The sequence below is a fragment of the Talpa occidentalis genome, unplaced genomic scaffold, assembly GCF_014898055.3.
Source record: "Talpa occidentalis isolate TD23 unplaced genomic scaffold, MPIMG_talOcc4v2.1 talOcc4.8, whole genome shotgun sequence".
In the NCBI taxonomy this organism is placed as follows: Eukaryota; Metazoa; Chordata; class Mammalia; order Eulipotyphla; family Talpidae; genus Talpa; species Talpa occidentalis.
The window spans coordinates 83431230-83444970 of record NW_023605194.1 but is presented as its reverse complement, the minus strand read 5'-3'; the positions used below and the strand labels follow the sequence as shown (position 1 = coordinate 83444970).

General features: G+C 33.8%; 1 protein-coding gene across 2 annotated transcripts in view; it reads right to left on the bottom strand.

Annotated features, from left to right (window-relative positions):
* Positions 1 to 2145: 2145 nt before the first annotated feature.
* Positions 2146 to 13741, bottom strand: part of UCHL5 (ubiquitin C-terminal hydrolase L5) — a 39389-nt gene continuing 27793 nt past the window's right edge. For both annotated transcript variants that reach the window (XM_037496094.2, XM_037496095.2), the window contains exons 10-11: positions 13062 to 13160; positions 2146 to 3516 (exon numbers count right to left, since the gene is read on the bottom strand). In XM_037496094.2, the coding sequence (XP_037351991.1) occupies positions 3472 to 3516; positions 13062 to 13160 (144 nt within the window). In that variant the 3' untranslated portion in view covers positions 2146 to 3471. The remainder of the gene's footprint in view (positions 3517 to 13061; positions 13161 to 13741) is intronic.

The window sequence follows — 13741 nt, the reverse complement described above, 5'->3', positions numbered from 1 at the left end:
GCCGCCCGCTGCTCCCCTCAGCAGTGTACGTCGGTCCTTCTGCCTGCTCTGCTCCCTGCTCTGGCTCTGGTGAATTCTCTCACCCTCCCGCGCCTCTGACTATACCCAGTGCATGTATGAACAAAACAAACAAACAAACAAACAAATAAATAAACATGCCTCTATAAAAAAAAAAAAAAAATTAAAAAAAAAATTAAAAAACAAATCCTCAGTATTAATTCCCATTTTGCTTAAAATAGGCAGAGTGGTTTGTTTCCTGCATTGAGTCATCAGTGACATCAAAATGATAAATTGTACATCACCAACTTTAAAAATGATGGATACTTTATAAATCCATTTCAAAGGCATGCATGTGTATATACACATATAGGAGAAAAGATCACTAAAATACTAGTGTAATCATTTCTGGTGGTAGAACTTTGAACATTTTTGGCTTAACTTCTTCAAGTTTTTTTTAAGGGGAAACCTTAAAAGACATTTTTTCCCTCAAACAAAAGAAACAAAGTCCTCTTATAGAAAAAGTAATTTTTGAATGTTTTTTTAAATGTTTTAAGCAAGTAGGATTAACTAGAGGTATTAATCTACACGTAACACCGTAATACACACAAAAGTATGTATCATGGTCTAAATAGGGGAGCAAGTCCCCATGGTTCATGTTCTCTGAACAAATATTTGTCTATTCTAGTTGCACAGCCGAGCTGACTGCTCTCTGCTAGAAAAAAGGCAGCTATCTTGGGAACTAAACGTATGAGGCAAAACTGGCCAGTGCCACAGCTGTTGGCAGGCTTTTTTTGTTTATAATAGCAAAATTTATCCCTTAGAATTGGTTAGCTATTTTAAAAGGCATAAAACAGAAAGTGCCTCCTACTAACCAATCATTAAATGAGATTTTAAAATAAATAAGATTTTAGAAGGACAAAAGTGGTACAGGTAAAGAAAACTCTCTTTTAAATACTGTCCATATAATTAACATGTACAGGTTTCTGGGCTGCTCTTGATTCCTGCATTTTCTCTATCCACTAGCTTCCTATCTTAGGACCCACATAAGGACAAGCCATACTTCCTTGTTCACTGGCAGAAATTATCACGAAGGGTCACAATGTATTTAATAAAAGAAGAGGCAGATAAAGTAAACCATTCTTAAACTATGGAAATTTCGATGAAGGTATTTTATTAGGATTATATTAACAAGAAAAAATTCTTTTACCTATATACCAATTAACATGGTAGCTTTATAAGGCTATTTTCATATGTCATTTTATACTGCTCTTGTTAAAACTGCTTTTTAATGACACTTTTTAAAAAAAGATTTATTTATTTATGCATACAAGAACTGGGGTATAAGTCAGAGGTCCAGATGAGAGGATTCACCAGTTAGAGTGGGGAGCAGAACAGATTGACTGATATACACTGCTGAGGGGAGCAGCGGGCAAGACAGAAGAGGTCTGCTACACCATGTGGGTTGCTCCCTGGCCGGAGATGCTGTAGTGGCTGGCAGTAGCTTGATAGTACTGTCTTTAACCCCTGCGCCACCAGGGAGGCCCCCTAATGACACATTTTTAATTTTGATGAATTCTAATTTTGGATTTAAAGTCATTGTTTTCTATGATCTAAGAAACCTTTGGCTACCCTCAAGTAACAAAGATGTTCACCTGCTTTCCTCTAAAAAGTTTTATACTTAATATTTCAATCTATGATTCATTTATGAGATAAAGGTCACTTTATGAGATAGGATTGTTGTATTTTTCTAGTAGATATATAGCTATTCTGGCTCCATTTGTTGAAAACTTTCCTTTTCTGTTGGATTATTATTATACCTTTGTCAAAAATCAAGTGAGTATAAACATGTGGATTTGCTTTTCAGATTCTATTCCAATGATTTACTGATCTTCAATTACTGTCAGCATCACACTGTCTTATTTACTTGGCTACTATTTATGATATTCCCTGTACTGCTTTATGCTTTACAAAATTTAAGACTCTATGAGAATGTAAATTAAGCTGAAATAAATTAATGAGACCAAGATGAGCCTAAAATAATCCTTGAGAAGTGATTTTTTAAATTTGTACTTGAAAATACTTCACAATTACTATTATATCCTGAGTAAAATATTTTACCCACAACAAATGAAAAACTACAAATTCTTTATTACTTTAAATTGAATTATGGGTGAAAAATAATTCGTTATTTTACTCAATTCCCACCAGGCTTTCTCACATTAGTTATTTAATAATACTACAAAATAGTAAACTTATGAACAAAATATCCACGTTTTTGAAGTTAGAATATGAACATGCAAGTCTCCTCACACGTTTAAACTTTCCCATAATAAAATGATAAAAAGTCAAGTGTCAATCTCAGAAATGTGCCTACTAAAGAAAAAGGTAGACTACTTCTTTCCTTTATAAAATGTTGTTTTTATAAAATGTCCTTTAAAATTTAACTTGTAAATAAGGAATAGGAACAAGAATACAATATATTTTATAAAACAAAAAACACAGCAACTCTCCAAGGTCATTTAAAAAAAAAAAAAAGAACAACTCCATTGTAGTACATGGCTTGTAAAAACTATTGGGCTCTATTAATTTTCTTCACATGGCACAGAAGGATCCTCCACTACCATCCCCCATTTTTTTTAAAAAAGCAGATAACCTTAATTGTCAAACGTCCAATTTTTTATGAAGATATAATTTACACAGCTTGAAAAATTGTTGGCAAACTGAAAGTAATACCAAAAATCTTTAAGATTTACAATTTGTTCTTAACCTGAAATTTTGCTTTCAGGAATAATACACCTTTCTGAAATAATTCTATAATACATAAATTAAAAACCCCAAACACTTAATTCTGGCTAAAGTAAAATTGAGGTGTTTATTACTTTTCCTATTGGTAGCAATGCAAACTACTAGAAACTGACTTTTGTACTTTTTCAAATGATCTGCATTAAAATCATATTTTTTCAAGTAATAGATATAGGCAACAAAACCCAACATTAAAACCCTCAAAATATATAGATATCAAAGACAAAAATACTGATTATTTTTCATTAATGATGAGAAGAAACAAGAGATCAAGTTTACTCAAGATCTGAAATTTATAAGTTTTGAGCATTTAACTGAGCAGAGATTGAAAGATTAATTATAACAATTACAGGTAGAGAACATCATCTGTGCACTTTCTTGGTTTATTACAGCAGTGATCTATCCAGAGAAGCAACAGGAGTTCTCAGATCCAAAGTTAAACAATAGAATTTGGGCAAACACTCACTCTTAACATCACTTTTATTTAATATGCACTACATGCACATGATGCAGGTTGGGAAAACGTTTACGTATCCATGCATTAGAGACAAAACAGAATGGTACTATTGCCAAACGTGCAGAGTCAATTAGGATGTTGCTCAAAGTTCTTTATACTTAATGGTTTCCATGAAAATAAGTGCAGAAGTAGAAATTTGCAGAGTATTTTCTTCATTTGGTTTCCTGTGCTTTCTTTGCATTCTGTTTTTCTTTTGCCTAGAAATTAAAGATAGTATGCTATAAAATCTTAGAAGTCTGTTCTAGATCACACTAAAATAAAATGTATCCCAAAAAGTAATTATGAATAAAATGTGTTAAGGAAAAATAATAAAACAAAACATGTCTAAGAGGGCATCCTTAGGTTAAAAGGCTTAAAATGCACTTTTGAGATTTTTAGAGTTTTATCTTTTGTAACTTGAAATATGCAGCAAATGCCCGTGCAACTATATGCTTTGCCTTCAATAAAAAAGGTTTGTAGCTTTTTTATATGAAGTTGAAGTATATTATAATTGTAATAATTTAAAAATACAGTTACTCATTCCATAGTCATATTCATTAATAAGTATGTCAAAACAATTTACATATGTGTTACATTTCTCAAATTATGTGTAAAAATACTTTATTAGTTTCTGCATATTTAAATAAACAAGTTTACATAATAGTTTTAATGAGTTTAACATATATCACTAAAGAATTGCACATACAGGCTGGTGATAAGCCTTACTTATACGACCTGAAAACTGTTTTCACATGTTATTTCATCTGATCCTCATAACAACTCTATATTGATAGTTGGACATGGTTATCCTATTTATTTATCTTTTAGCAGATGAAGTAGCCAGAACTTACAGATATGACCAAACGTGGTCAAAGTCACACATCATATAATACAACCTCAAAGAAGGTCAAACTACACATGATCTATAGCAGTGCTTCTCAATGTACATACCAATAACATGGAGACCTTTTATTTTTATTTATTTTTTTTTTACATCACACCTTTCCATTTATTTAGGCCTTTGAACTAATATTTTAAAAAGCTTTATATTATTTATTTATTTATTTATTTATTTATTTATTTATTTATTTATTTTTTAGATGGTGGGAATTTTTCCTTTTTTCTTTTTTTTTTAATTAATGAATTTTATTTTTATATTCCCCATACAATTGCAATCCCCCATTCTGACCCCAATCCCTCCCCTCCCGCCCCCACCCCCAAAAAAGTGTCTCTGGTTCATAGTTTTTGTTGATTTTGATTTTCACTTTCTTATAGTTATTCATTTTCCTGGTCCCTTATTTAAGTTTTCTAGATCCCTGCTATGAGTGAGACCATCCGGTATTTTTCTTTTTCTTTTTGGCTTATTTCACTGAGCATGATCCCTTCCAGCGTCATCCATGTTGCTGCAAATTGCATGTGTTTATCTTTTTGAATGCTGAGTAATATTCCATGGTATATATGTACCACATCTTCTTGATCCAGTCATCTATTTTTGGGCATTTGGGTTGTTTCCAAAGCTTAGCTATTGTAAACAGTGCTGCTATAAACATAGGGGTGCAGGTGTTCTTTGGAATTGATGTTTCTGTGTTCTTTGGGTAAATACCTAGGAGTGGAATTGCTGGATCCTGTGGAAGCTCTATGTTTAGTAGGTCCAGAAATCTCCACACAGCTCTCCATAGTGGTTGGACCAGTTTGCACTCCCACCAACAGTGCAGAAGAGTTCCTTTTTCTCCACAACCTCGCCAACATTTGTTGTTGCTAGTTTTTTTAATATGTGCCATTCTCACTGGTGTAAGATGGTATCTCATGGTAGTTTTGATTTGCATTTCCCTGATGACAAGTGATGTTGAACATTTTTTCATATGCCTGTTGGCCATTCGCATTTCCTCTTCAGAGAAGTTTCTTTTTAGTTCCTCTGTCCATTTTTTGACTGGATTATTTTCTTTGTTGTTGTTGAGTCTCATCAGCTCTTTGCAGATTTTTGTGATCAGTCCTTTATCATTAGTGTTGGGTGCAAAAATGTTCTCCCAGTTGGTGGGGTTTCTCTTTGTTTTTGTTATTGTCTCTTTTGCTGTGCAGAAGCTCTTTAATTTGATGTAGTCCCAGCTGTTGATCTTTGCCTTCACTATCACTGCTTTGGGTGATGTGTCTGTAAAGATGTCTTTGATATGCAAATCACGTAGTGTTTCGCCTATATTTCCTATGTATTTTATGGTTTCAGGTCTTATGTCTAGTTCTTTAATCCATTTTGAGTTGATTTTTGTATATGGTGTGAGGTAGTGGTCAAGCTTCATTCTTTTGCATGTAGCGACCCAGTTTTCCCAGCACCATTTATTGAACAAACTTTCTTTGCTCCAATGCATAGTCTTTGCTCCTTTGTCAAAGATTAGTTGACCATAAATCTGTGGGTTTATTTCTGGATTTTCTATTCGATTCCATTGGTCTGTATGTCTGTTCTTGTTCCAATACCATGCAGTTTTGATGATTATGGCTTTGTAGTAGAGTTTGAAGTCTGGGAGTGTGATGCCTCCATTCCCTTCTTTTTTTTTCAGGAGAGCTTTGGCTATTCGGGTTTTTTTGTGATTCCATATGAATTTCATCAGTAATTGTTCTATTTCTTTGAAGAATGACATTGAAATTTTGATTGGAATAGCATTGAATCTGTATATTGCTTTTGGTAGGATGGCCATTTTAATAATGTTTATTCTCCCAATCCATGAGCAGGGGATGTCTTTCCATTTCTTTGTGTCTTCTTCTATTTCTTTTAATAGTGTTTTATAGTTTTCTTTGTATAGGTCCTTTACCTCTTTTGTTAGATTTATTCCCAAATATTTGATTTTTTTTGTTTCAATAATAAAAGGGATGGTTTTTTTGATTTCTTCTTCTTCAGATTTATTGTTTGTATATAGGAAGGCTACTGACTTTTGCGTGTTGATTTTGTATCCTGCCACTTTACTGAAATGATTGATGAGTTGAATTAGTTTTTCTGTGGAGTTTTTGGGGTTCTCTATGTATATTATCATATCATCTGCAAAGAGTGATAGTTTGACTTCTTCTTTTCCTATTTGGATTCCTTGGATGTCTTTCTCTTGTCTTATTGCCCTGGCTAGGACTTCCAGTATTATATTGAAAAGCAGTGGTGAAAGTGGACATCCTTGTCTTGTTCCAGATCTTAATGGAATAGCTTTCAGCTTTTCACCATTGAGAATGATACTGGCTGTTGGCTTGTCATATATGGCCTTTATGATGTTGAGGTACGTTCCTTGTATCCCAAGAATTTCAAGGGCTTTTATCATGAATGGGTGTTGCACTTTGTCGAAAGCTTTCTCAGCATCTATTGATATTATCATATGGTTTTTATATTTCTTTTTGTTGATGTGTTGGATAACGTTGATTGATTTTCGGATGTTAAACCATCCTTGTGTCCCTGGAATGAATCCTACTTGGTCGTGGTGAATTACCTTATGGATACACTGTTGGATTCTGATAGCTAAAATTTTATTGAGGATTTTTGCATCAGTGTTCATTAGGGAGATTGGCCTATAGTTTTCTTTTTTTGTGTTGTCCTTGTTCGGTTTTGGTATTAGTGTAATGTTGGCTTCATAGAACGTGTTAGGTATTATACCTTCCTTCTCAATTTTTTGGAAGAGTTTGTGAAGGATAGGTACCAATTCGTCTCTGAATGTTTGGTAGAATTCATTTGTAAATCCATCAGGTCCTGGGCTTTTGTTTTTGGGGAGGTTTTTGATTACCATTTCAATTTCGCTAATTGTAATTGGTCTGTTTAGGTGTTCTATTTCTTCTTTATCTAGCTTTGGGTGATTGTAGAGTTGTAGGAATTTGTCCATCTCCTCTAGATTGTTAAACTTGTTTCCATATAACTGTTCATAGTAGTTATTAATAATTCTTTTGATTTCTGCTGTGTCCGTTGTGATTTCTCCTCTTTCATTTATTATCCTATTTATTTGTGCTTTCTCCCTTTTTGCCCTTGTGAGCCTGGCAAGGGGTTTATCTATTTTATTTATTTTTTCGAAGAACCAGCTCTTGGTTTCATTGATTTTTGGATTGTTTTTTTAGTTTCGATTTCATTTATTTCTGCTTTGGTTTTTATTATTTCTTTTCTTCTACTGGTTTTGGGGCTTTTTTGTTGTTCTTTTTCTAGATCTTTGAGTTTCGAGATTAGGTTGTTTCTTTGAGTTCTTTCTTGTTTCTTGATGTGAGCATCTATTCCTATATATTTTCCTCTTATTACTGCTTTTGCTGCATCCCATACATTTAGGAAATTGGTGTCCTCCTTGTCATTCAATTCAAAGAATTTTTTAATTTCTTCTTTTATCTCCTCGTTAGTCCAGTGGACTTCCAGTAGTGTGGGTTTCAATCTCCACGAGGTAGGAGAATACCTTGCCTTCTCTTTATGGTTTATTTCTAGTTTGATGCCTTCATGGTCAGAAAAGATGGTTGGTATGATTTCAATCTTGGTGTATCTGTTGATGTTTGTGTTGTGCCCCAGTATATGATCGATCCTAGAGAATGATCCATGTGCGCTTGAGAAAAATGTATACTCAGATTTTTTTGGGTTTAGTGTTCTATATATGTCTGTTAAGCCTAAGCACTCTAGATCCTTATTTAGAGCTTTAGTGTCTTTACTTATTTTTTGTCTTGTTGATCTATCCATTGTTGATAGTGGTGTGTTGAAGTCTCCCACTACGTATGTGTTTTCTCTGATGTCTGTTTTCAGAGATGCCAATAGTTGTCTGATATATTTTGGTGCTCCTTCGTTTGGTGAATATATGTTAATGAGTGTTATTTCTTCTTGAAGTATTATCCCCTTGATCATAATGTAATGACCACTGGGGTCTCTTTTTATCTTTTTAAGTTTGAAATCTGTTTTATCTGATATGAGTATAGCTGTTCCTGCCTTCTTTTTTGGTCCATTTGCTTGTAGAATTGTTTTCCATCCTTTAACTTTGAGTCTATTTTTATCTTTTGCAGCTAAATGTGTTTCCTGGAGACAGCAAAAGGTTGGGTTTTGTTTCTTAATCCAGCCTGCAACTCTGTGTCTTTTTATTGGAGAGTTTAGTCCATTTACATTTAGAGTTAGTATTGATATGTTAGCATCTGTATTTGCCATTGTGTTTGTCTTTCCTTTGATTTTATTTATTTATTCTTTTAATAACTTTCTTTGGCCTTCTTTTGTTGTTATTCGTCCCTCTGAGGTTCTGGCTTTAGGACTCCTTGTAGTATTTTTTGGAGTGGGGGTTTAGTCGCAATGAAATTCTGGAGTTTCTGTTTGTCTGGGAAGGTCCATATTCTTTCTTCAAAGAGGAAGGAGAGCTTTGCGGGATAGAGTATTCTTGGTTGGCATCTGTTTTCTTGGAGTCTGTTGACTATGTCCCTCCACTCTCTCCTTGCCCGTAGTGTTTCTTCAGAGAAGTCTGATGTCAGTCTGATTGGTTTCCCTTTGAATGTTATCTGTTTCTTCCCTCTTGTTAGTTTCATTATTTTTTCTTTGTCTTGGATTCTTGGGAGCTTTACTATTATGTGTCTTGCTGTATTTTTCCTTTCGTCATGGAAGTTTGGTGTTCTTCTTGCTTCTTGTATATCAATTTTCAGATCCTTCTTAGCGTTTGGGAAGTTCTCTTCAATTATATCCATGAATATTTTCTCTGTTCCTACATCTCTCTCCTCTCCTTCTGGGATTCCTATAACTCTTATATTTCCTTTCCTCATGGAGTCAGATAGTTCCCGAAGTCTTTCTTCGGTCTTTTTCCTTCGTACTTCTCCTTCCTTTTCTGTTTTAGTTCTTTTTATTTCTGTGTCTTCAAGAGTACTTATTCGTTCTTCCATTTCATCTATTCTGCTTTCACTGCTTTTCCCAGAGTTCTTTAGCGTCTCCATTAATTCTTTGATCTCCTGCATTTCTTTTACTTCCCTCTTTAGGGACTCAATTTCATTCTTCTGGTCATTAATTATTTTCCCCTTATCATTGTTTTCCTTTATGACTTCTGTCAGTTTTTTAATCACAGCAATTTTAAATTCTCTATCTGGAAGGCTCAGAAGTTCTTCCAAGTTACTGTCGTTGCAATCTGGTAGATGGTTTTCTTTTTGTGGTGTGCTATTTTGCTGAGGAGTTGCTGGGTTGCATGTTGTTTTTCTACTCCCTACTGCCTGTTTTCTAATTTGCCGTATTCCTTGTGACACTGTGTTGCTGGTACTGGCCGGCATCTTGGGCGACCTTCCCAGCTCACCACTGGCTCCTCTGAGGAACTTCTGCTGGGTTCACAAGTCTCCAGCAAAGACAGGTCCCTGCTCTGTCTCCTCGGTGAGCCTTCTGCTGGGTTCACACAGTTTCCAGCAAGAAGGGTCCCTGCTGCAAAATGCCAGAGCCGGGGACGCGCTCCCCTGCACGCCCGGTCTGCCCCAGCGGTGGGTGCTGCTCCCCTCTGGGCTGGAACTGCAGGCTAGAAGGTGCCCGGTGTGGGCAAGCCTCCCAGCTTAACCTCTGTCTAACATGGAGACCTTTTAAAAAGCAGATTGTGATGTCAATTCTGCTCGTCCTTTGACAACATTTTGAGAAGCAAGATTTCAAAGTACTGGAATATAACGTTCTTTCCCCTAAGCCACTTGAATTTGAAAGGAATTGTTAAATTATGCCTTTGCTATAGGTGATTTTTTTAAATCCTCATTTACAAACAAGGTAATTAGAACAACTATTATTTTTATATTACATTACAAAATATTATTATACAGCCATATGTAAAATTGAATGGATGCCTTACACTATGTTAAGAATAAATGTTATATGTAACATATAAAAATTGCATACATGAACATTTGTAATGAACAAACTTAATTTATAATTTGACATGTATAGGATTTCTCATACTAATAAATGTTTTGTTTCCAACAATAAAAATACAGTTCTATCTTAAGGAACTGAAATAAAAGTATGTACTTTCCTACTCATCAGTAAATATACTAACAAAATGTTCAGTAGCATTAACAAGAATGAATTTATGCCTTATGATGTGAACTTTACAAAGTAATTAATATGAACAAAGACATACATTTCATACTTCAGAAAAAATTATAAGTTAGTAAGTTAAAAATAATTACTCCATTTACTGAGCAGTTACATACTTTACAGATGTATTCTACAGCCTTCAAAAATATGAAGTAGGTATAATGCCCAATTTACAAATAAGGAAAATATATTATAAGTAAATAACTTGCCTAAAAGCCTGAGCTAGTAACATCTGAAATTTAAATCCAAAGTCTATATTCTGTTCTGCTTTTGTTAAAAAATAAAAAATACAATATATATCTATATAGTATGGGAAAAAATGTACATGGTTAAGGAAACAAATACTGTCTATATAGTCTGCCAGGGGATATTAAAAATTGTTGATTCAAATCAGGTAATTTTAAAGTTCGCTTAACCATTCTTCTACCTTATAATTCCATTAAGATTTAGAAAAAGTGAGTTCAGAAGATTATTTAGAGCAAGTGAATTATATATAATGTCCTAGTAAAATGTGGACAGAATTCATCATTGTCAAATTGCTTTGAATTCCCCACAACAACTGAATATATGATTTTACATTATGATACTTTATTGGATATTGTTAAAAACTTGGGATAGACAACTCAGAATTACATATAAAGGCTGAATTCTATATAATTTTCTCATAAGTATTACTATTAAAGAGTATCACTATTAAAGCCTTTATGGTGTTTATAATTTTTTTTTATTTATTTATTTATTTATTCATACAAGCACTGGGTACAGTCAGAAGCGCGGGAGGGTGAGAGAATTCACCAGAGTCAGAGCAGGATGCAGAACAGGCAGAAGGACCGAAGTACACTGCTGAGGGGAGCAGCGGGCAGCAGGAGAGGTCTGCGCGCCATGTGGGACCCTCCTCTGGTGGCCGGGGAGCAGCCGGGGATCGAACTGGCACTGCAGAGGCTGCGGGCAGCTTCGCAACCCCGCGCTCAACCGCTGCGCCACCGGGGAAGCCCTATGGTGTTTATAATTTTAAAATCTAATCTTAATCTACTGAATTTTGTGTTTCAACATTTGCATTTATCAGCAGAAAGAGTCATTTCAAATAAGATATTATAATTACTTTTTTTAATAAGATGAAGAGTATTTGTACTAAGGAAGTTGATTTACTGATAGAAAAATTAAGCATTTAGTTCTAATCGCAGGTGTAAAGTTTTGTGAATATGAATTTTTAAGCGGCTATACAGTCACTTGGGAGGTTCCTTGTGATCCTGCAGGGTCTTAAGCATGACTTTCTTGTGGCATTTATTCAGTACGATATTATAATTGTGTATTTATTCCCTTCTCCAAGTGTATCATGAGTTCCTTAAAGAATAATGTGTCTTAATTATGTGTACATCCATAGACTTTAATAGTGTCTGGAAATTAGTTGCAGTTAGATAAATGATGAATAATTAAAACATTTCAAAACTTCTATAGAAATAATGAACCTGAGCTCACTTCAGTATGTAGGGGGATTATAGATATTGCATATACATGGGAGGTGAATGTATCTCAGTAACATTTATGAAATATTATTAATCAAAGAACAGTTTGGAGAAATACGCAAAGTTAGAAAGTAGTTAACTATGCTTCAATAAAATAAATGCAAACACAAGGCCAGGTCTGTGTTCTGCTAACCACTAAGCATTTATATACTGCCACCTTGTGTCCAAAGCAATGTAACTGAGGAATTAGGAAAAGTTGCTGCTCTGCTTTCAGAAAAATCTGGGGATATAATTTCATTAAATCAAACAAGATATGCTGAGATACATGAATAGAAAAATCTTTATGGAAAAAGAACAGTCAGCAGTCTTCTGTAATAATTTTTGCATTTGATGCTAAAAATCAAAACACACATTTCTGGATGTGGGTTATAAGGTGTACACAAAATCCTTAACTACATCTCACATTATTTAGAACTTATTATGGTATAAAACAGCTAAGTTAAAATGTATGTCTGCTTCATAAACTTTAAAATTAATAAGAGAAATACACCTACGATGTATTCTGATTTTTAAGTTATTGGTCCAAAATTTGATCTGCCTACTAGTGTATTCCCCAAGTGTTTCTCAAAATGTGGTAGAGACCAGATGCTTTACCACTTGGGGGAATTTTAATTAAAAATTCCTTCCCTTATATCAGAATATCAGCAGAGGAGCCAAGTAACATTTATTTTAAAGATAATGATAACTTTCAGAAACACACACTTACAGCATAAACAGACTTAAGCATTGCATTTATTTATTTTATTAGGTGTCATATATGTGCTTTAGAAAAAACCTTAGAAATCAGAATTTTTCACTAGCCTATTCTAATTTGCTCTCAGAAGGAAGGGCGGCAGGTCAGCTGAATAAGAAAAACTTTTCTAGTTCTAAATTCTAAGATTTAAAAATTTTTGCTAAATCAAATAAGGGGGAAAAATCTGTGTTTTCAATTATTAACATTAAAAATTTATTTTCAGCTTAAGGGAAGTATTTTAAATTTTATACAAATAGAGCACAATCTTCTGGAAGGCTAATGTAGTAGGGAAACCCTTACTTTTACTTCATAAAATCAACTGAAACTAATACTCATGTCAAACACTAAACAATACAGATAAAAGCAAAAATATAAAAATAAAAGTCTCAACAACTTTTACCTTTACTCAAACCAAAAAAAAAAAGAATTGTTTTGGTGTATTCTAAGCCTAATTTAAGTGTTCACCAATAAAATACTTACCTTTTCTACTAGCGGTATTAACTGCTGGTGTTCTGCTAAAGTCTTTAGCAATTCCATAATGAAAGGGAGATAATTATGCTTCCTTCTTATATTTTCAATCTGAAAATAAAACAAGTACCAAACCACATTAACTTTATATCTCTACTAAGTTTATGATAGTTCAATTTTTGCATCCAACACAAATCTAAATAGTAGAAAATCCTCCATTTTCATTAAGAAAAAATATTAGAAATAGATTCTATTTCCACTAAGAAGAAAGACTAATACAATAAATCATGTGCCAAGAAAACCCTGGGCACGGCACCTAACTCTTGGCTTAGCAAATAACAGACACTTTTAAAAAATCTCATTGGAGATTCCTTATGAAAGTTCACTTATGGCAGCAAACTTAAGAGAAGGTCTGCATGATCAATTAATAATTTTACTACTACATCTAATACAAATAATCATGACAAGCCTAATGAGATCAGCTATGTTTTGTAACCATGAATAATCTTTCTTTGAATTATTTCTGATCAAGATTACAGGGAAAAATCTGCACGTCAGCGAAAAACTGTAGACAGCACACTCTCCCAAGTTGCATGATTCTAGACTTTCATTGCTTCTTCGCTATTAAATATTCTATCCCGTAAAATTTCAATTTACTACCCCTCTCCTATTAAAAAAAAGTTTCTACCTTT